This window comes from Battus philenor, unplaced genomic scaffold (genome assembly GCF_028537555.1).
Source record: "Battus philenor isolate CCGP_79_NKW_IND1 unplaced genomic scaffold, ilBatPhil1.0.hap1 SCAF_7, whole genome shotgun sequence".
NCBI classification, from domain to species: Eukaryota; Metazoa; Arthropoda; class Insecta; order Lepidoptera; family Papilionidae; genus Battus; species Battus philenor.
This window is the reverse complement of record NW_027181737.1, coordinates 11,489,159-11,513,683: the sequence shown is the minus strand read 5'-3', so window position 1 is coordinate 11,513,683 and position 24,525 is coordinate 11,489,159. Positions and strand designations below refer to the sequence as shown.

Below are 24,525 nucleotides of genomic sequence, written 5' to 3'. Positions count from 1 at the left end.
TCTACATATACATGGACAGAGTATAATATTTATTATCTATAATATACAATAACGGTTGTTGATTGAATTATTATTAGTATTTATTTGAAATAAATACTGTCGGTAAAAAGCTATTTTTCCTGTTGTCCGTCAACAGAATGTCACTAGTGTCTTTTGACCAGATGTCTACCGGCTGAGTGTCATTTGATTTTACGTTAATACACGATAGTAACAAGGGAAAGTTTATTTATCATGCAGGTCCACCTATATACACTTTTAATAGGCAACTCTAATTAATGTCACAATTATTGCCGCTATATTTTCACTATTTTTTATCTGTCCAGTTTGATTTTCATTTCGTATGATATGTTGACCACCTCGCATGTACATTGGTGGAACGTATTTAGATTGTCGTATTAACAATTCGATTGTCAGTGAATTAATATTAATAACTCTATTACAATTATAACGTTATCAATGTTTGTACATTAACATATTCGATATATTATCTATGACCCTTACGTGATTTCGATAGACTATAAAGCTACTGATTGTACTGATCAATCGATTTGATTTACAAATCTATTCACAAGAACTTACTTTCTTGTGATGCAACCAAAGGAATGCAATTAAACTTGTTTATCTCTTATATACATGCGTAGTATATTATGATTTTCATTCATCGAAATTTAATTTTAATAATTTTAAAGTAAATATTTCGTCACTCAATGAATCTGCAATGGGCATTTACAAAAAAAAATATTATTAAAAATTTGACCTATGCACCCGTATATCTTGTTTATCAGCATTGGGAAATACCAAATAGAGTCATGTTATTTACTTGATAATTTGACAAAAGACATGCGGAGAAGAAAGAAATAATTACGTGTAATTTATTTAAAAATTAAATATACTCAATAATTTAAAATTGGAATTGAATTTTTTCAACAAAAAAATAATTTTTATATCATGTATTTAGTAAACCATGATATTTCGATGAAGACGTCTTTCGAAGACCTTAACATGGCATCGGTGGGCCTCCTTTGTGGACGTCCTAACTTGTGAATGACACTCTAGAACGTAAAGACCCCAATAGCCCATAGTTCTGCGCGCCATGTGACCAACCTGCTCCATGGCTCATTGTGCGATTATGAGCTTGCCAATGTGGTCTGAAATGATAGACCACTTTTCCTTTTTTACTTGGCTTGTATTGCTGTCCGAGAGGCATTTGCAGATTCCGCGGATGCGAGAGGACAGAGCTATTATTATAAAACCTCTTTTAAGTTAGCGCAGCTAGAGGACTCTCAGAGAAGCCTAGACTCGGGTACTACAAACTACAATTTTACCGGATTGCGCCCCGGTTCCGTAAGTCAATTGAGACTTTATCAGTCACGTTAAATTTAAAAAAAAATCACGAGTTTGTACACTAAATTTACGCGTCTTGTATTTTTGACCGACGTTTATTTACATATTACTGCACAAATAGAGAAAATCTAAATCTGTAACGGTAATAATTAAAATTAGACGTGTACTTAATATAAGGCCATGGGATTTGTAATAAATACAATAATGGCCGCGGTAATGTTTACGAGAGAATATTTATTTATTTACAGAAGTTTATCCTAGTTATTCTAGCGCATATGAAGTTTGTCCCAATACAAGATACGTCTCGTTAACACATTAAAAGCGATTTAAATAAAAAATATGCAATTAAATATGAATGTTCTCTACACGCAATCGCGTTTTACTTCAAAATTGTATACATTGTCATTTAATTTGGCACAATACACAATTTTAAAATGTCCGCCCGCTCAAGTTTAAAGTTTAGATTTCTGTTTGTTTATAAGTGCATTGAGTAATTTAATCCTAGCCTTAATTGTTTTGTATTGGATGTATTCTTCCTCGCGTTCTTTAAGGTCGTCCTTTTGTATTTTTCTGTTGTTCACCAGTTCAAAGTTCACTTCGTACTCCTTGATGTTGCGACGTACAACCTGAATTGAATATACAATAAACAATTTTAAACATAACCCTCGATTTACCCTAAGCTTTTAAAATTTACTTGCATCGTTTGTATCATGTAAGTATATTATTGACACGATAAAATTATTTAAATTTAAAAAATTCTGAATTTACTAAAACATCACAATGTTTAAAATTCAAATTTTCCCAGTCATCATACAATCTATAACATTCAATAAAATATTTACACATACACAAAAAAAATAGTGACTTATTTCAGACTGGCAGTACAAACCAGTAATATAGAAATAAAAAAGAGGTTTAGAAAGAATATTTATATGTAATAATTTGTCTATGATCTGTGATATTTTAGGGTATTAAGTTTTTTAATAAATGAAACTTAATCCTAAAATATCTATATATTATAAAATGACACTTATTTTTTTAGTTTTCGCAACTTAAAAAAATGAAAATTATATTTTTCTATTTCAAAAATTAATCTGTTTTTTTATTAATAGGTATATAAAAAGGACTTTTTGGCATTCCTCCAAAAAGTACTAACAAACACAAAATATGACATTACATAATGATGAAAAAGTTTCTGACTTCTTAATTATTCACGTTCTCCTATCAAGCTGTACAGCCTTTACGGTTGGACTATAGATAACTATAATAATTAGTTAACTAATATTCAAGAAAACAAATTACAACATAAACGGAGAAAATAGTATTACCATCGTGTTTCGAATTTTAACAGCTTATTAGCAGATTTATTTAATTTTACGACTCGAAATTATATGGGCAATTTTACAATATTTTATTTGCGCACTATATTATTAAAAGACCAGAAAAGTTATTGTAAATTGTATAAGTATGGCGAAAAGTTGTGACTGGGCAGAATTTTCTCGTCATATTGTCAATAGTCATAGTGTCATAATGTCAATATAAACTTACGCATTTGTGCAGCTTGGCCTCGACGAGCGCTCGCTTGAGGTCATGAAGTCCGAGGTAGTGCAGTCCCTCGTTAGTGGGTACGAAGTCATCGCTCGCGCCGGACTGCGCCGAAGAGGTCGACGATGGCAGTTCCTCGAGGATCTCACGAGTCGGCGGCGACTGTAGGGGCGTTTCAGTAGTCTCCTGACGAGTGAAAACACATGCACAACATGTATACAAATGAATAATGTTCTTCAATCTAAAACTTGTGTGGAAGTCTTCGAGCTAAGTTTATATAGAAGTCACAGGCCTTCAACGCTCTGTTACTTGAAATCCAATGAAGTTGTAATTACCAACAGACGTATCCGTGGCAAAAAAAAAAAGAAATTTTATTCAACTTTTGTTAAAACTAAAGTATTTCAAGTGACAAAAGCCAGGTCGCCGCCATACGTAAACGCAAAATAAAACATCTAGTAACTTATTAGTCGTAAGAATGAACGTGGATAAAATGACTATTCTTTTTACCAATTTACATAATTTTGAGATAGCTAAAACGTATTTATATAACTGTTATATATTACATATTTGTATGATTTGTAGTGATCAATTAAAGTAGCTGTCACGAATTTTAGAGGTCATAGTTGTTTTTTTGGAGTGACGAATATACTAAGTTATTAGTGGCGCAAATTACCAAACAAGCACGGTTCAAATATGATTCTCTAGAATCATGAGTTCTCTATAAAATACGAAATGAAACGTCAAAATAAGTACAATATTTAAAAATATATATATGGTTTGGGCTGTGCCAAATGATATTTCATATTTTGATAAACAGACGCTTATTAAAAGTTATAGACAGTCCTACTAACCTAGGAAAAAATTTACTTACCTTCCTAAAGGCCGGGAGTTTTCAGTTACAATTTTACCTACAAGAAAAAACTTTTTAAATACCTGCGACGAATCAGTAGGCCTCTCTTGCGAATCGCTGGAGCTGTCAATACTGTTGTTGAACACGATGGTTTCGTGTTCGTGTATTGTTGCCAACTCGCCATTAGTTCCCCCGAGAGACTGAAATGAAATAAATAACGTGACTTGAGAAATAGCATAGCGCAGAACAGATAGCCGCTGGCGCCTCCTACGTTTCCGAGTGGAGACCACGGACCGGTAAGCGTAGCATATAACATCCACCAATAAGGTACCTTATTAAATGAAGTTAAAGGTTTTAGTTTAGTTTTTAAATATAGGTTTTGTAATAATTGTAAACATTGTAGTAAGAAAACGTTGGTCGAAAAGCTTTGTCCATCTCCTTGTGTTTTTTTTTAAAGTACAAGTAACCTTCCATAAGTATTGAGGTTCCTAGAAAATGCAGTGTTGTATGAAATCGTGTTTTGTGAGACTGGGTCTAATAGAATACTAGCTAGTACTAAAACGTGAATTACGTTCTTAAAAGTTAGATTAATAATAAAGCTAATAATCTTCTAATATATAAAATTCTCGTGTCACGGTGTTCGAACTTGAACTCCTCCGAAACAGCTTGACTGATTTTTACCAAATTTCATATGCGTATTCAGTAGGTCTGAGAATCGGCTACTATCTATTTTCCATACCCCTTAGTGATAAGGGTGGTCCACCCCTATCTTTTTTTTTTAATTTTTAGACAAAATTTTTTGTTTTTATATTTTTATGATACAACATACAAAAATACACACAAGCTTAAATTTTTACCCCTCTACGATCAACCCTTATTTTTAATGTGTTAATTAAAAACTTTAGTTTTTGTTTGCAAAACAACGTTTGCGGGATCAGCTAGTAATTTATAAAGCATTGGCTACCATTACGTTTCCCTAACCGACCCTTTATTTATATATATATATATATATATATATATATAAACATGTATATATATATCTTAAAGACAGCAAGCCTCGCCGCGGCTATAGAAATATATGCAGAGTTGTATATACAAAGGATTTGCAGTTTTCTCATCATGTAATAGCGAAACCGTATTATAAGATACCGTGTTGTATAATAGCTACCAGTATTATAGAGTACGTCCGATTCTAGCTTTTCTTTTTAGTGCTATCGTGGCAGTGTACCGATGTTGAGATTGTACTGTACATTTATTGACTCTGGAGAAACGGACATTGCCATACTTGAGAGATGTTATAATGCTACCGAAATCATTGTATTCACCTTAGGAAAGTGCGGCGAGATTGATACCATAGTTAGGGTACAGCAATTTCGGTAGTACTATAGTGATGTGATATTAATGCGTTTGTGTGAGTGGAAAGGGTCCTCACCGCATCGTTGCGAGAGGCGGCGAGTGCTCGCTTGACGGCACGATATCGCTCGTAGAGGTGCCTGGCTGCACCGCGGTCGGCGGAGTGCACGGGCGGGCGGCCGCGTGCTGCCTCCAGCTTAAGCAGCACGCGTTGCACGCACAGCTTCTCCGCTGCAAGCTGCGCGCACGACCAGCGCGCCTCCGGCACCGCGCCCCGTCCATCCGCTTCGCGACACCCCTGCACCCACTACGATAATGTCATTCGTTTTAATCTAATTCACGTAAATTTAATCGAATTACTAGAAATGCGATTTAAAAACAAAATTGCGATTACATAATAATAAATCCAAATTAAACTAAATAACTCAAGAATTTTCTTCCACACTGACGCTACACACCTCTACCAATCTTAAAGTTTTTAGTTGATAGAAGTATGTTTATTCACTCATTTGCATGATCAATATTACAAAATTATACATCAAATATTATTAAATTTCATATAAAAGAGAATTGCCGAGTTTCTGGCTGGCTTTTCACAAGAGATCAGCTTTTCAAACCGGTAGTTTCTTACCTCTTATAATGTTAAAATAATTGACGATACAAAAGTACGTGTAAAAGGCTACATGAATAATGATTTTTTTTTAATTTTAAATTATTTCGTATACAACATTAACAATAGTATCAAATTTCTTCATTATAAAGCATACAATAGAGAAATTATTGCGAATAAAATAATTTGAGGAAAACGACGGGAAACCGTTTAATCTTTGTAATTAAAATTTCATTTATTTTATTGTATTTAAACCAACCAGGTACGAACAGTAAAACCAAAAGAGTTATAATTCAACTTTTTTAATCTGAAAAACTTTTTTTCCTTCCGCCTATAAACTGACTGATCATGATATCTCTGTAGCAAGGTTAAGATACTCCATATTTGGTAGGAATATTTTTTCGGTGAGTAGAGAATTACTAAAATTCCAATTTTTACAAAATTCCACCAGTTAGAGGAGTTTGAGGGTTGATCATTAAGTTTTCGAAGCTATCGGGGGCAGCCAGTATCTTATAAAATAAACATTTAGGATTTACTTTACCTCTTCGATATCACGAACAAGATCGGTCATCGGTTTATCACTATTCAACGCTGCATCCAATCTCTTATCTCTTTCCTTCTGCTGTTTGGCAGCTTGAACTTTAAGCGCGTATTCGATGGGATCTGTTTTAATGCAGCGCTTCTCCTCCTGAAGTTTCCGCAGGGATTCGTGCATGCGTGTGAGTTGCACATCCGTTATGCGCTCGCCGGGAGTAATGGCGTGACCATTCTGGACTTCGAATTCACTTTCGTACTTCGCGATACTTTTCTTTAGAACATTTATCTAAAAATAATATGAAATTGATAGTCAAAATTGTCATCGTTTCAGTCCGAACACGCCTTCTGCAAGGCATGGGCCACCCCTAAAAATATATATGGGGTGATATATCATAATCGCCTCGCATTGCAGAGGGGTTGGCTATCTGAGTGGTATATATACATATGTGGACACTGCTGCTCATCCTCAGGAAACTTTGTGAGCAGTGGTAAGTCTAAATAATTAATGCACAAAGTATGAATTACATATAAGAGTGCATTATTTCTTCATTTTGCAAATCTCAGTCCTCTACCGTGGAGCTACCACCATAGACAATGGTACATATCAGTGGTAAATGAAATTAATCAAAAGCATCATCGTTTCAGCTGCAGAATGTCCAATGCTGGACTTAGGCCACCCACATAGGTTTCAGATAGTGCCGGTTAGAAGCGGCCTGCGTCTGGCATTTGCAAATGACCTAATCAAGGCCGTCTGTCAAGTTTTGATTGTTTAAATGACTAATTATGAACGACTTGATAAACGCGATGTAGCTTTTCAGTGCCCCTTAAGTACTTAAGACACCCTTGAAACATAAAGAAAAGCCTTACTAAAGAGCTGGAGTCATTTTTTTAAATGAAGATGCTTTAAATAAAAGTAACACAAAATTTGTAAAAAAATATTTCGAAAGATGTTTAACGAATACTATAGATTTTTTGCAAAATAATTACTTTAGACACAAATTACACTGGTTTAAAGGTAATGCAAAAATATATAAAAGATACGTAAATCATTGCCAAATGGAAAACGCCATAATTAATGATGACAAAGAAAATATAAATCCGGTAACAAAAGAAATTTTGCATCCAGCGATTTTCAATAACCTTAATAAAATCTTCTATCTCTTATCATCATTTCAGCCATAGAACATCCTCTACGGGCGTTATTTGTCAATTTAAATGTATTACGTTCAAATAATAACAATAAAAATAGTATATCGAATGACATGGATTCGGAAAACATGTTTTTTTTTAAAGCTAAAACATAATGACAAAGTATGTTCAAAGTACCTTCTTATTGATCTTCTCGAGACGACGGTCGGGACAGGGTGGCGCGCGACGAGGTGCTGCGCTTCGTTCATCTCGCCTAACATGCTCAGCTTCCTCTTGACGGTTACTTATCTCCACGTGTTCAGATTCAGGGGACACTGCAATATATTGTGGCATAAGACTTAGAATCGACAAAAAAGACCAACAGAAGAAAACTCAATATATGATTGGATTACAATTTTTTGATACGCTATACAATGTGATTGGTGTAAAGGTTTGAAGTGGTGAACGTATAGCACATTTGTCAACAAATATCTTCACCTATTTGCAATCAATAATATTTATGTATAAAGTAATGACTCGGAAACTCTATTGAAATGTGACAGGTCAATAATTTTTAGCAATACAAGTAAGTCTGCAATGACAGATTATTATCCGTGACAATAATTAAATTTTATTCCTAATTTTGAAAACGGTTGTTGTTGCTGTTTTACCATTATGTTCTTTTATTATTTTTACAGCCACTGTCTTTTGGATAGAATGTTGCAACTGTTACAATATTTGACGGCAAATGATCTTTACATTCGCCCTTTTAAATCTTTTACACCTACATCACCTAAAACATTCAACTGTGTATTAAAAAAAATAGAAGTAATAGTGTAATAAGTGTATTATATCATCTAAACATACAAACTTTATTCGTATTCACCCTTATGAGTATACCGGTAGGTCTTTTGGAAAGACGTGAGGTATATCATTTAGTGCAATGTTTCTACCACGACATAGCTATACTGCAACAAAAACCTTTGTACAGCGCTTTAGCAATGCGCAACGAAGTGGGCCAAAGAAAAAGAGCATAAGCGCCACAGCCATAAACATTGACGACATATTGACGCGCCTCGCTGCAGGCAGTGAAATTATCATGTTATTAAGTAATATTTTCTTATGATTCAAGTAATATACTGCAATAAAATTCTAAGAATTATTCTGGTACGTAAGGTTTCTATTATAACGGCTCATACGTCTTATGTTATGATGTAATAAAATGGCTTACATTCTGGCTTCTGCGTAATAAGATATTCAAAATGCGGAGGCGAGTCGCAGCGGCTTTCATCGCTGGATATGTAGTCGCTCTGTTTAGGCTGCTTGGAGATCCTAGTAGGCGGTCGTCGCCTTTTGCCGCCGAACTGTGGGCGACGTGCGCGAGACAAGCGTTCTGCGCGGCGTTCCGACTGTAAATGTCAACAATAATAGTATTATAACATAAATACTAGAAGCAAAAATAAATTTTGTGTACCTAAAACTGCACTTCAACCAGTTATCAAATTTTTTCAACGTAAAAAATATTAACATTCAAATTGCAGCGTTTGTCAAATTAAAAAAAAAAAGTTGTATACTTGGAAATGATATTTTCGCCTTTAGGCTATTTCAATCTTTTTTAAATTATTTATTCATCTGATCGAGATATCGCCTTGATAGATGCTCTATGGACTGACAGAGAGCAAACGTCTTCGACGTAACATCTCTGATTTTGCTATCGTTCATTACGTTCTAATTGTGGGGTACCCGAGAACATCGGCTTTTTAGATTGCTATAATTATCAATCTCTACATAATCGTAGAGATTTTGTTTAATATTCATCTGTAGAGTTTTTTATGCAATTTGGGATGTTACGAGAGCACTTTAGCATTGGGTTTCGCGTTTAACATTCGAGGATACCCGAGAAAGCATGGATAGACATCTTCATATCAGCCGAATGACGCTATCAGCAAGGCTTAAGGCCTCCAAAGATCGCCACGACCCGCGACCCTATTTCCTCGATCGACCTAATGGAGTGTCTACCCACGCCGCCAAGTGGTCGCCACTCGAGAACCTTTCAGCCCCGATTGTGTGAAAAATGCACTGCATAGGGTGTACAAATGTGCCCCGCCCACTGTCACTTAAGACGAGTTATTCTTCTAACTATTATGGTAATCTTTTGCGAATATTCTTAATAAGTACGGAGTAATCAGTTGTTATAATGTAATTATGAGAAAGCGAAGGGATTTACAAAAAAAATTGTATGTGATGTATATTAGATACCTCTAGGCGATTGTGGTCGTGGAGCGGCGGCGGCGGGGGTGGGGGCGGCGGGTAGCGCTCCTCGCTGTGCGGTCGCCTCTCCTTCCTCTCGTGCGCGCAGCCTGAATCGTGGCGCTCGCGTCGCTTGCGTGCCTCTCGCTCGCACTCGGGCGCGGCCATATCTTCTGTCTCTTCACCCACGCGGTCCCGCTCGCAGCACTGCGCACGCCACCCGAGCCCTGATATTACTACCCGCCGCTCACTCGGGCACTCTCTGTGTCCGTAACCCTAACCATAGCCAATTCTGTTAGTGTGTGCTTGTGTAGTCAATTGAACATTATGATAATAAAAGATGCCATGTTACGATTCCAATATGATTTGAAATAGTGAAAAATAAATTATTATGAACTTACGATATAATTTAAAACATGAAAAAAGTGACTTATCGGTATATTAAAAATAGAAATTGATTGAATATTAAAAGCTTGAATATTAATGATTTTTTTTATTCACGTACCGAAAAGCACTATGTGATGACACTAATGCATTGTTTTGAACAAAAGAAAACATGATCGCTAAAATTACAAATCGCGGTAATATTAATTTGAAGTGAATTTTTAAATAAAGTAAACATATCCGAAAATAATTTAGTTAATTCCTAGGTTTTAGCGTTTATTAACTTATTCGATAGAACCGTTCATTAGGTATAATAAAATTAAATTTTTCCTAACATATGTTACCAATTAATTAATTTTGTTACCACATTTTTAATCTTAATTAGTTATAAATTTGAAGTACAATTCCTGCATTTTATGAAATGTATCAATCTATTAATCAGCAGCTTGTAAATATATACATGTTTACTATATAGTTATATACATAAATTTACACAAATAATTTTAAATAAGTGTATATATTGTACATATTTTTGCTGAGAAGCAATAATTTCTAGGTGTCGCCAATCTATAATTTTTTTTTGATAAAGCTTTTACAATATATTCTACGAAAGAATCTGCGTTGGATATAAAGGGTGACTGGTAAAGTCATATGAAAACAATAAAACTGATGAAAGACAATGTTTACTTTTACTATTGATACAAGAATTGATATGTAGTTATTATGATTTAAATATGTATACTCGACGTGTAATATTTGTTTCAAAGTAACGTGTTGTGTAGTGTCATGTAATTTTGTTTAGATTAACGGTTATTACGCAAATTTTTACTTTTCCAGTACCCTTCCATAATTGCGTAAGCTGTTAAATATTAAGCTAAGAAAAATTTTTATTTGCCATTAAATCTTGTCGATAATTTGTGAAATCTACTTGGATTTATTTATAATGATAATCTAACCCCATCGCCTAGTGCATTAAAAGTACCTGATTTATATCCAACAGTACCATGATTGCTTCAGGCTAAAGTCTAGACTTGTTACTAAATCCCCAATTTCCAAAAGTTAGCCGCCGTTATGCGTTTCTGAAATTAAACCATCATAGGCAAACATGCAATCGGCGCTCATCAAGTATACTGGTACGCTCAAGTTGTCTTCTAAAACCTTACATTTATATATTTATCTCTACATTTAATATATTTCAAAATGGATAGTAAGCGTAGACTTGAGACTTACAATGCAATATCTGGCAGCGTCTACTATGGAGTCCAAGATTCTAGAAATGTTGTCCCGACTGCGGCTGGCCAGGGTCGAGCGAATGGGGCCCGTGTTAGGGCAAACCCCCGCCTACAATCCACAACAAACTACGAAGCAACTGGTTTATTGCTTATCCTTTGATGTAAAATAAAATGAAAGAAACAAAACGTAACGGTGAAGCATTATCGGGCGCCGTTTTGACGAAACGCAAAAATTTTAGACTCAAATTGCACGGACAAGTTCAATTACTGAATTTATTTGATTATATCACTCAACTGCACCGACATATCTCGATCGCGGCACATATTTTAATACGGCACTTAGAGTCTTATGAGGTCCTTCCTTTGATCGATTTACGGTTGCTTCAAAAAGTGCGTCGAAACCAGTCTGTAATTTAGCATTGATATTTAAACTGTGTTTATTAAACTTCTAGCTCCTAGAAGCTATTGATTGATGATTCTTATTCCCATTGTGATTGTTTTCTTTGCTCTTTAAAGAAAAGGTTAAAATGGGATTGTTGTTCGTTCAGTTGTCGTCGACCATTGTAGCTTGATTGTCAGCTTCAAAAAATCAAAGAACAGGGTAGATGTAAAGTTATTTGATAGAAGTCGCGCCGATCTCATAGGACTGTTATTCTGTAACAAAAAACACAAACATTTTTTTTAAATATTTTAACGTAGACTTTGTTACCGAAGTAAATCAGAAATCACCGCAGGATTCGTATTATTATTAACCCTACCAACAAAGATTCACTGAAAATAATTCAAATTTTTGATGGCGATGTTTATTCTTCTAGGTACGCTTTCTTTAAACTCTCGCGCAGTAGGACGCAGTATAAAGCGTCCACGAGGTCAAGAGACAACCTTTATAGCATCGACGGAAGACGCTGGATGAGGGCCATTTGGATATCAATGGGTGAGACCGATGTCTAGCAGTCGCGTACGACTAAATTGATGAAGATGTTAAAGGGTATAATTTCAATATTTCCCTTCAAGGGCGCCATAATTAGTCACTGAAATAATACGACTTACTTAACGTAACTATGTTTATGTTTACAGAAGGGATTTTGAGTGTACATATTACACAAAAATTGTTTTATAAAACCAACACACTGTTACAGGGGATCGTACCATATACAATTAGATGATCACCCTACTTAAGTGAATTTGTGCTAGCTTTTATGTTTCGCCCAGACATGTAGAGGTGGTGATAATGATTGGTTATAGGTAAAAATGATTTAAAAGGCTTTAAAAGCTCATTAGGTCAAAGCTTTTGCACCTATTTTCTATTATATCGCATAAGATATGTTATTGATGATTGATATATGATATATGACATTTTATTGACATTTTATTGATGATTGATATATGACAGGGTGATTGGTTATAGGTAAGAATGGGCTTTAATAGCTCATTTGGTCAAAGCTTTTGCAGCTATCGTATTGCATAAAGACATCACTCTAAAATATGTTACAATAATTTATTTTATTGAAATGCCACAGACCAATAACTTTTGGCAGCAAAAAGTCTGTAGAGACAGACAGTTAACAATCATTAATCTTAATATACGGTAATACGAATTTAAAAAAGATTTTCATTTAGTATTTCTATAACCATTGAGTTTAGATTAGCTATAGCTATACATTCACCTTTTGCAGTTTTCACACCTACAACCAAAACTCCATGTATACATTCACACAAACTTATAAACATACTGTTACACTTATACATACCAATATTATTTTCTTTTATTTTGAAAATTTTGCTTATACTTTAAATATATTTTACATTAACTGCCACAGTAGGCAAGTAACTACCATGCCTATTTTTTTGCATCCTTTTGTCAAAATAAGGTTACTGGTTAAAGGTCCTTATTATAAAATAATTACGTATACAATTATTATATATTAGAAGGCATAGGCCTACCCCAAGAATCGCCACAAAAGCCAGACTAGCGCTATCCGCATCCAATAACGTTTTGCGACCTTGGTTATGTCATCGGTCCACTGTATTTGTACTTAAATTATATCGTTTTATACATCGTTGTATATATAACATAATTAACTAATCCAGAAGCCATTGATAAGCGTAGGCTTTAAGCTGTACGAAACTGTAAATTTACGTAATATATTTAATTAATAGGCGATTACAAATTAAAGTAAGTAAAGGATTACTTCGACAAGTAATAACTAAAAAACAATAAGCTTAATTGGAACTTCTGTAAAAAAAAAAAACTAACATCGCTAGAGTACAATTTTGATCGATTATTCATCAATCATATATTTATTGTCAATCTGTTTGTCACTAATCGTCTCGAAATACGTCGGTGCAATAACTTCTAGCAGTACAGTCTGCAAGGACATATAATTTATAATGATTAATTTTATAATTAACTAGGTAATCGGAATTTTAAATAAGTTTTTTTTTACTATATTATCATTACGCTATTTATCATTTTTGAAACCATTGATTTTTGGTAAGGTTACACCAATCAGATAAGCTATATGTCACCCCTGTAACGCTTTAACATCCTTAATGAATCATCATGTTTATATAATAACAAACATGTTAGTAAATAAGTTCAAAAAAGACAATTTTAAAATATTGCTAACGAAAAGATTGTACATTTCTTACGTATTACGTAATATACGTACTAACCGAAATCTAGATTTAGAATATAAGTAAAACGAAAACAGTTTACGCAGAAATCCTTGACCTGACAATTTGGAATGTTATTAACGACGTTATATTGCTTTTTTTAACCCATTACTCTTAAATAATGGAACACATGTTTTTTTTTTAATGTAAAAAAGTGTAGTATTCCAATATCTTATTTAAACGGCGCATTTTTTTCGAGAAAACTGAATGACTGTTCTCAAGGAAGTCTTAAGTTGTAGGACGACATTATTGAGACGCATAATTGATGTATCAAATTGGACCTTTTTGACATTTTTCATATGACGTACATAATCATGGTCACTGTAAATGATCCTAAGTGAATAATGATATTATTAAATAAATTCCTCAGTACAGTTGATTTATTATTCAACAAGTTTCTCAATAGCTTAAATCCAGTATAACAAGGATTCGAGCAACCTTGAATTAAAATCCTAAATACGTAATGACCGACGATCCAAACCGTATTTTATCCTCGGAGTACTTGTAAATATTAAATTAAATAGTAGTTTCCCGAATCAAGAATGAAGAAATTCGTTCACGGAATAAAGTAACCGCAAATTGGCGAGATGAATTGGCAGTGGGTGGCCACGCTGGACCCACAAAATAGATAGACGACCTCGTTCAAGTTTGAAATCTATGGAGTAGACTAAAAGTTCACTTCGGTCTTAAGATAAAGTGTTGATGATGACAGTTTAATTTTTTAAAGTACCTTCTAATTCAGTATTTGCAGCTATATAATATATTCACAATAAAGTATCAAACGCATAATTTTGATTAATCTGGAAAAATGACGCCATGAAATGAAATATAAACATATAGTAGCAACGTGCGCGACAAAGTAACACGAGCAAGTAATTCAATATACGTAAATCGAAGACGGGTTTCATATACAATATTTATATCATTGTATATTTGTTACATAATTCAACACAGCAGTTTGTTAAGTACGAGTATGTTGAATGTTTTTGTTACATCGGGATCTATTTCAGTGGAGAGTTATATAATCCTTTTGTTATCAATCTGTACTAAATATACATAAGTTGTATATATGTGGGAATATTTAAGCTTACAGTTCAATGTTTTGTAATAGATTAGTTAGATTTATTTTTATGAGAGTGGTATCCCTACGACTGTTAAAAACAATGTACGTCAGGTGAGGTGTATGCGCGATGTGATGAAGGACAGATGTCATGTTATTTGTTGAAGAAAATAAAGCATTTTCCATTATTAAAGATTGTGTTGTGCCTCAAATTGAGCCCCATTCCCATATATATATATATATATATATATACACATATATATCCATCATCTGTTACACATTTCGACGGCTTGAGATATGAAGGAAATATAAGCACAGTTTGGTTTTTTTGGAAGGTCGTTGGTATTTAGATATTATTATTTATAGTTATATATTCACTAGGTTAGAGATGGTAGAGCGCTGAGGACGACAACCTTAAATTTAATTTTTAGCAAGTAAGCTTGGGGTTATCCCCGGGAACCCCGCTTGGGACCGTTAAATACATTTTATACCATTCACTATACTGTATTCTACATAATCCATACTATAAAATGCATAAAAATAGTTAGTAATAACTGTCTAAAGTCGCGTTTACAAGGAGTCAAAATATCTTTTTTATTTATCGTTTTAACTGTGCGGTCGTTTTCTATTACTCTTGTGTTGAGTTTAGGTATAATACACAAGTGTACTTTATGATGTGTGAACTTATATTGAAAGCTCAGTGAGAAAATCTGAAATTTTAATAATTCAATAAAACACTCAGGTTGAATCATATAATCACGATTTTGTTATTATATTTAAAGTTTAATTGTGTAAATACATGTTTAAATTTCTACATAAATCTTTTCGTCCGCTATTATAATCTGTCCTATTCACTTGCTTATAAAGTGTAGTTAAAAGTAAGAATGCTTTGTTAGTTCTGTCTAGCAAAAAACGTAAAACAAAGGCGCTCTTCAAAACGGTGATATTTACTCTTTTCTATTTGGCGGCAGAAATAAAAGCCAAACTAGATAGCCTCTTACAAAAAAGACAATTAATAAAATTATATATGTGAAAATGAGATATAACAAATTCGCCGAATGTTCATTAAAATAACTATGAAAAAGAAGCCAGGATTATCATCCCCTGGCTTCTATTATTGTATATGTCAAAGAAATGCGTCGGTTGCCAGTTAAAGCACAACCTTTTGTTATTCTAAATTAACGTCACGTCTCATAATGTAAATTCATAATCTCTAAATTTTTAAACTAATATAATTGTCCTATATCCGATATCACATACTAATTAATTTAATTAAACAAAGAGAACAAAAGAATTTAGTTTCTGTCAACATATTCATTAATTCATATACTTGGAAGAATAAAGAGGATACAGATAAATATTTGTATGGTAAGAAACTAAATTGTATCGAACCTATATTTTAGTACGCATTTTGATGTTTTATTTAGTATGTATGTTATTGATATTCATTTATTTACTCTTTTTACAACTCGTGTACCAGCATTCTCTACCAGTCTACCTAATTTGGTGCATAGATAAGTTATTGGTATAATGGTATAAAAAAGGTGTTTTAATTATATAAATTTATAGTGGTAGGCAGTGCCGAGATAGCCTTATTGCAATGCACATATGTGTCTTATTCACACATTTGTGCATTGAGTATATTGGATTGCCACTGCCCAAAAATAAGGTTCCAGAGGATAGGCAGGGGCGTCCTCTGTATTTTATAACACGACACTGCGATCAACAACCCGCCTACTAAGCGTCGGTATTATGGTATAACTCCCAAAGATTTTTTTTTGGGTGGAGGCTTTTGCCTTACAATGGGCGTCTATAGGCTGAAACGACGACGACGATACTATAGACTATGTATACATACATGAAGGAAAGACATAATAAATACTTAAATTATGCATACATATTGTACATATGTTATATAATTCGCTATAACAGAATTATGAAGATTCTTCAATCAATAGGACTCAAAATTATTTTAAATTTGAACTTTGAAGCAAATTTATTGTAGAAATTCAAAGGCATATTTGGTTTCCTAATTAAATTTTTATGTTTCATTGTATTAAAAATTAAATTCAATGTACCAGATGATTCGGAAGTTACGCATTTACATTTTATATGCGCGTTAGTGTTTTTTGATATTGCGTCATATTTCGCCTGCAGCGCATTTCGTAGCGCAGGCTACGTCAATGCTACGACGCAAAATACTTTAAAAAAAATATTTTTTTTTCTTTTTACTTCGTCATTAATATAACATTTGAAATCTTTGAAATTGGATTATTAAAGCATTGTTAATGTATTTCATCATTATCAACATTTCAGCCATAAGACTCCATTAATATAGCAGGATGGAAATGGTCCGCATAGTTTCTTTTAACGATCTTAACAAGGTCGTCTTCCGCTGTGCTTGCCGGTCGTGATCTCCACTCCAGAACCGCTTGGCCTACGCATCTCTACATTCCCGAATCAATCCCGTAGAGAAATTCTGAGCATAGGCCTTTGAGGCTCCTTGTATGACTGTAAGTTTGCGAACCAACACATTGATTGTAGACTTTCATCACACAAGAATATTGGACAAGATGTTTCATAATTTCCTGAATACTGACCCTTCCTGGTAGGATTCGTCGTTTTATCTCTTTACTTTAATATACTTAAGCAACCACTTAAATATTTACTTGTGTTTTTAATTTTACTTAAACGTATCAAGTGCGTGTCGCTGTAGTAACGAACCTTAAAAAATACCTGCGATAACTTTAAATAAAAGGCATTTACATTAACAAGCACCGAAGGCTATTAATAACGTAAGTTTAACGGAAGTAACTTAGATTACTGTAATTATTCAACGTAGTTTTTTCCCTTACACTCAAAGCAGTGCAGCGAAGGATTTTTTATTTTAATAATATTGACAATAGTAAACTGTACAAAAGGCGTATCACTAAGTTATGGTCTGCTCTTTTCGAAAATGTATTTTTTCGCTTTGCGAAATAAAAACATTTAATAAAACCTTTCGTGTGTAACATAAAGAGACCGCTATTATCAAAAATCGTAGCATAATTTTTACTTAACATGAAGGGTGAATGGTTATAGGCGCAAAGAGATGAATGTGTAGCTCATTCGTCAGCAAAAAGCTTTTAAGTTTTTTTATTTATTTTCAATTATCCTGTGTCCACTTTAAATATTTTACGTTAAATATTTTTTAAACAATAGGTAGCTAATTTTAATTATTTAGTAATCCGGATTTTAAAAACGTAAATATATAAGCAGAGAGCAAGCTATACATCTATTCCTTTAAAGATTATACAACTAGAACCGTTTAACCTGTATATTGGTTAACTACGATTATGCAGTCAAAAGTTAAGTGCTTGGCAGTATGCCAATTATAACGAATACGTCAATTTGACTAGTTTTTTTTATATTTTTAATAGTTTTCTATGAATCCGTTTAACCATAATCTAAAGGAAGAACATAAAAAACATTAGGTATAGATCAGATATTTTAAAAAAAATCAACGTAATATTTTTATCTGTATTTGTAGGGGTTTGGAATTTATTTAAAATTGAATTTCACGTTTCGATGGTGAAAAGAAGAATAAATCGATCATAATGTTGCATCATTACTCTAATGCAGGGTTTATTAAACTGTGTTCCGCGGAAGCCCGACGTTCCGAGGAGATCACTTAGGGGTTCCGCGAATATTAGGTGTTTTTTTTTATAGTATATAGATAAAAATTTAACGGCACAACTAAATTCCATTTAATACTCTGTAAAGTCGGTGCAACTTATATGGCGCCGTCGGGACAATTTGGAAAGAATTTTTTTTAATATGTGTCATTTTTGTTGCTACTGAAACAAACCTAATGTTCACCAGTATTTAAATGAATACTAAAAAGCGTTTCACTTATCAACAACTTTCCTAAACGATGCTCTAATGGATTTTCACCAATTTTAACATTTTCACCCAATTGAAGTGAATTTATTCAATGCCACAACCGTAATAGTTACTTACTGTTGATTGACATTACAATGATGACGTAATTTCTTTTTTATGTTTAAAAATTGAAGGTAATTATTAATTTTATTGTTATTGACATTTGTAAAAAAAAAATTCGATTGTTTCTAATCTTTTATACGTGCATATTGTTATAATCTATTGTATTTTTTAAACAGATACTATGTTTCCTCTTGAATGGTACATTATTTTTCTTTGTTCCAAATATACGGGAAATTATCGCAAGCGATGTAATAAATTCGCTTTAAAATATTACCGTTAAAATTTATAAATAACTAATTATAATAAAAATATATATAAGTTAAATAGACAATTGTATCATTACGTTTATATCTGAAGCATTTGCAGTATCATTTGACCCGGTTTCACTTGGGTTCGACGTTCGCGTGGGCGTGTCGCATACTCGAACGGAAAAGGGCTGAGTCTTAATAAATTGGCTTTTGTTTATTATTCCCATCACTCGTAGAGTTTCACCACGTTTAAACATAAGTTAAATAAAATCAAAAGCTAATATCAAACATTCAGATATCTAGCTATCATAAATTATAAACATATTGACATATCGGTGATCATGAATGTAGTAAAGAAATACGTCTATACAATACATATATAGTACTAACATACTTACACACATAATAATTATTTTTACAAGTATATTTTAAAAATAGTTGCAATGATATAGAAAATTTAATTATTAAATTAAACAAGTAATAAATACATCGTACTAAATAGTCGGTTTTTATACTTTCGTTACAAATAAAACATAAAACACTTTGGATAAAAATACTAAAATATTTGTTTAACAAACAAAAAATGTTTTTTGACTTATCGATATATTAATAACGTTACAATTACGTTTACTATGCCTTTAAAATACGTAAAAAATATACTTACCACATTTATCGGTCATCAAATCGCAATTTCCTTGTCCGTCGGGGTTGATAAACAAGGAAGAGATGTCAGATCACGGAATGGCGTCGCAAAGCAAGATGGCGGATAAAAGTGTCTGCCCGCGAGCGCCCGACGAGAGTGACTGAAAGGACGTTGGGCGGAGCTGCCTCAATAGTGATGCACGCGCATTATCTGTTGCGACGTGAAATGTAAATATTATGTTTCACAAATATTTCATTTTTATAACAACAATGAAATAAATATATAATAAACCAACACGTGCAAACTATGTAAAGGATTATACCATTTAAGTAAAATACCTCAGAAATAATTAGTTCACGCGACAATATTACATATAATAAAATATTAATTTACATATTACGCCCAATGAATAATTCTACAAAAATATACTTTAAAATTTAGTATTAGAAGAAACATTTTGAAAGAAGCAATACACAAATCCACGTAACAAAGATTTGTTTGTTTGGATATAGATTGAGTAGATGACATATTATTTAAAAATTGTATAAACAATGATTTTAAAAAATTTTAATGTAAAAACAGAGTTACATATGTATATTTTAACATTACAATTTTTTATCGATAGTGTATGCATAGGGACGTCACTTTTTGCTGAAAGGTAAACACGTAGAAGCGCACGTCTGCCGGCCGGTAAGGTCTTTAATAGCTATATGTATAGATATCGCTAGGTTTTTAAACCTTTGCCTCTACAATTAATTAGTCTATAACCATTAATTTCTTATTTCAAACTTCTAGATGCTCCTAGAAAATCTCGAAAACAAACAATGCCTTAACGTCTTAAACATATAGTTAGTCGATTTTCTCTCAAGCTTTTTGTTACGTAACACTCTTGTTCTACTACACTTATTTTAAACTGTTACAGTGAATTCTCTTACAACTTTTTACATAATCAAACTATCAAGAGTTTTTGCATAACAAAATAAAATAATAGAGCTCTAGTTTTCTTGTAGAAATATGTATGCCGAATCTTATTAAATAATATAACATTTTGTATTACTTTTACAATAATTTATGTAGTTGATTAACAGAGTGATTGGTTATAAGTATAAAAGAGGGCCTAGGCTTTATAGAGACGTATGTATAGCTCAACTGCTGTCAAGTACTATATCACCGACCCGATTTAAAAATCAATCTCTTCAGAAATACTATGTAACACAATGATGATATAGTAAGCAAAAGCATTATCAATGTTTATATTACTGCATTTTAAAATGTGGTATAGTTTACTATCTGTCGCTGTAGACTTTGTACTATCAAAAGTTATTGGCCTGTCGCATTTCGAAAAAAAAAAGTATGTAACATATTTCAGAGTGATCACTTTATACAGAATGATCAAAAATAGATTTAGAAGCTTTTAAAGCTTCTTGATAACAAAGAAGCTATAAATTCAATATTTATAACTATATAGCTTTTACACCTTTAGCCAATTATCCTGTATGATAATCAGATCACATAATCGATACGGTGTTATATTTAATATGTGGAATTATTGAAACGGGGCAATAACCAAACGGCTTCCTTCAGCCTCAATATTTAATTTCTATGTGTAAGGATTCATTCGAAGGACTCTTACATGTTTATTACCTTAAGTTATACTTCTGTCAAATTGTCTATTGCCTTTTCAATACTTTACAAATAATTTAATATTATAGTTAATTATGATGTAATAATCGAAAGGACTGAGATAGAATCTCATGCTCCTAAAAATAAGATCTGCTTATTTCATACGCTATTGTCAAACTTATACAAGCTACTACCAGTAACAGTTCTATTTCATTAAGTCCTCTGAGATTTAAAGAAAAATCACAAATTGTCAAATAGCTGCCGTATTATTGAAAATTGCTGAACATGCTTGGTAGTGAAATATATAGTTATTGTGGTCCCCCACCCTAGGACAACGTTTGATCCACCGGTTGTTACAGACTTTAATTAAGCAACTGCTCTCGGCAGATTTATTGTATCGGCGTACTTAGTTCGTTGAAGCTGTAATAAAATTAAGCTCAGAACATCAATGGAACGTAAATAAATGTCACAAATCATTAAAATTATGGAAATAAAAATATTGAGCACATTTTCACTGGATTTTCCTGCATCGCTGTTTTCGGAAAGACTTCCAATTTGCTACAATGTTTATGTCAACTTATAGTTACATGAAGCGTCGTACCACGCCATAGGTATGCGCACTGAAAGAAGGGGGGAGGGGGGAGTATTGGCCCTCCGTTCTGTGGCGAAGACGATCCACGCTTTCCTAAGGCGCATATAATGGTTTCGGCAGCACTGTAAAATAGAACCTTGTTTTATTCAGGTTGCATGAAGCCATAGCCGCGCTCATGGAGTACCTCAGAAGAGCTGGTTACTCAATCCGGTGTAAAACAACTAAACATATTCACGAAAGTAATAAAATGAAGTCTCATTGGGAATAAAAATTCTATAGAGAAACGCAAAAAAAGATCATATCCGCCGCGTAGTCCGGGACGGTTTCCATGGTAAATAACGGTCGATAAAAGCTTTCCTCTACTAATAAACAGTCTACGATAACTTTACTAACGTTATAAATATAAATATTTTATTTGTTTAGTAAAAATTATAATTGGACTTAAAATAAATATTACTGGCCGGAGTCCATGTAAGACTTCGCCGCAACAAGTGAAACCTTGCAATATTTATTTTGAGAAAAAACAGAGAACATTTTATTAATTAATTCTTTAAGTTGTTATTTACGATTTAATATATCAAAGAGATATTCAATAAGTTCGTTTTATAAATATATACATATACAGAAATACATACATATATGTATACAGAAAATAAAATGATAGTACATTTTATTTTCTGTATATCCAATTTCATATATCTAGAAGCAATAACAAATAATAAAGGATTAATTTTAGTATAGTTTTGTTTGCTATATTTGTTATGACAAGAAACAGCTCTAAACGTATATTCTGTTTTGTGACGTAATATTCAAGATTCAATACAATACAGTTATTAAAAAAAACGTTTAATTGTAGTAGCAATATCACGTAATCGTCGGCGGCGCATCTAAATGAGGAATTCTACAAAAATAAAATTGTCCATTTACATCGGTATAAAAACGGACGAAACTCGAATACACACACTTTTACTCCGGATTTCGTATTGTTATTACTTCAAGACCTACCGGCCCTAGGAAGAATTCCAAAATATGTCTATCTCATATTACTGTCTTTATCATTTAAGCCCACTACTGGATATAGGCGTTCCCCATAAATTTACAATAGGACCGGTACGAATTCCCAGCAAACTCACTATCACTCTGATTACTTATTTTATTCACAATTGTATTAGTAAAGCCGTAAAACCTAAACTGCCCTAGCTGATTTAGCCCCCTACTTAGATTCTTATAAAAGCCTGCATCGAGCATCTTCCGATGACTTAGATAATATTGTGTCTGTACGTTACGCAAGGCCAACTGTTCCGCATGCCATGTATCCTGCCTACTGCTTATTCAACTTGCGAACCTTCTGAGTTATGTTAATCACTTTTATTTTACTTCATACGTTATTATTTCATAAGTAACTTATTCAGATTTTAATCTCGCGTAAAATTCTTTGTACATTCATTAAGACAATTAAATAAACAAGATTACAGACACAATCGATAAAACTGTATATGTATAGAAACCTTTTCTTAGCTGGATACATAAAAACAAGAAAACACATAAAAAGCAGCAAAGTTTTAGGTATATTATGCGTAACGTTATATTGCAAGAATTGAAATATTTTTGAATTTATTATTATATTATAATTTATACACTAAAGATGTTGTCATATTAAAGGAAAATAATAAAAACGACTACATTGTAGATGAAGTATTTTTATTTTTATTCATATTTAATCGTTTTAAGCATTTGATTTAGTACATGAAAACCAGTACCTATTGCTTAACAGCCAGTAGCATGAATTAAATGTTGTTTTTTCAAGTTTTTTTTTTTTAATTTTGTTTTTACCAAATGTTTAAAGTACGCCATGTTTCATTCCACGTTTGGTTGTTTTTTCAAACGAAGAAATAAAAAAAAATAAGCATTAAGCGTAACTTGAAAACATGTTCTTTTATGCATGTCCCATAACTTGGAGTATCCAGTGCATGACTGTTAATATTTATTAATATATAATCGGTTATCATTATTTTATAATGAAGGAAATCCAATTGGATTAAAGTTATAAAACTTATGTACTACAATTATAAACAATCGTCGATAATATTTATTTAACTTAACTTAGTTTACAAACAAATTAAGTGAGATAATAGCATGTTTGTAAACAAAATGCCAATGAATATCACATACACCAAGTTCCCCTCGGGTGAAAGGAAGAATTTTACAGTCGATAGTTCTATCTCTTTCGTACTCTATTTGGATCGATGTGACCTTGGCAGTGTATTGTGGGGACATTAAGACAAAATTGACGCAATTTGAAATGCGACTCATTGTACATTAACACTAATGTTTTGAGAGAAAACTTTGTATGACATTTATAATGAATAAATTACGCAAATTGCTTACTTATTACTAATAAAAAAGTTAGAATTGGTTAAAACAAGAAGAAATAAATTGACGCTAATATTTTTTGACAGATGAAGA

At 32.8% G+C, this 24,525-nt stretch overlaps 1 protein-coding gene across 3 annotated transcripts; it reads right to left on the bottom strand.

The window, feature by feature from the left end:
* Positions 1 to 607: 607 nt before the first annotated feature.
* Positions 608 to 19,983, bottom strand: LOC137930913 (protein FAM13A). 3 transcript variants are annotated; one of them, XM_068774273.1, is made up of 10 exons: positions 19,866 to 19,983; positions 11,232 to 11,887; positions 9,627 to 9,824; positions 8,599 to 8,776; positions 7,566 to 7,702; positions 6,244 to 6,525; positions 5,172 to 5,399; positions 3,823 to 3,939; positions 2,893 to 3,075; positions 608 to 1,970 (listed from the first exon to the last, which is right to left on the bottom strand). In XM_068774273.1, the coding sequence occupies exons 3-10, from the start codon at positions 9,783 to 9,785 to the stop codon at positions 1,797 to 1,799; spliced, it is 1,458 nt and encodes a 485-aa protein (XP_068630374.1). In that variant the 5' UTR covers positions 9,786 to 9,824; positions 11,232 to 11,887; positions 19,866 to 19,983; the 3' UTR covers positions 608 to 1,796. The 3 variants fall into 3 exon arrangements, with proteins under 3 accessions (XP_068630374.1, XP_068630372.1, XP_068630373.1); XM_068774271.1 differs by lacking the exons at positions 11,232 to 11,887; positions 19,866 to 19,983 and adding an exon at positions 10,984 to 11,215 and having other exon boundaries at positions 9,627 to 9,893; XM_068774272.1 differs by lacking the exons at positions 11,232 to 11,887; positions 19,866 to 19,983 and adding an exon at positions 10,984 to 11,215 and having other exon boundaries at positions 5,172 to 5,390; positions 9,627 to 9,893.
* Positions 19,984 to 24,525: the final 4,542 nt, after the last annotated feature.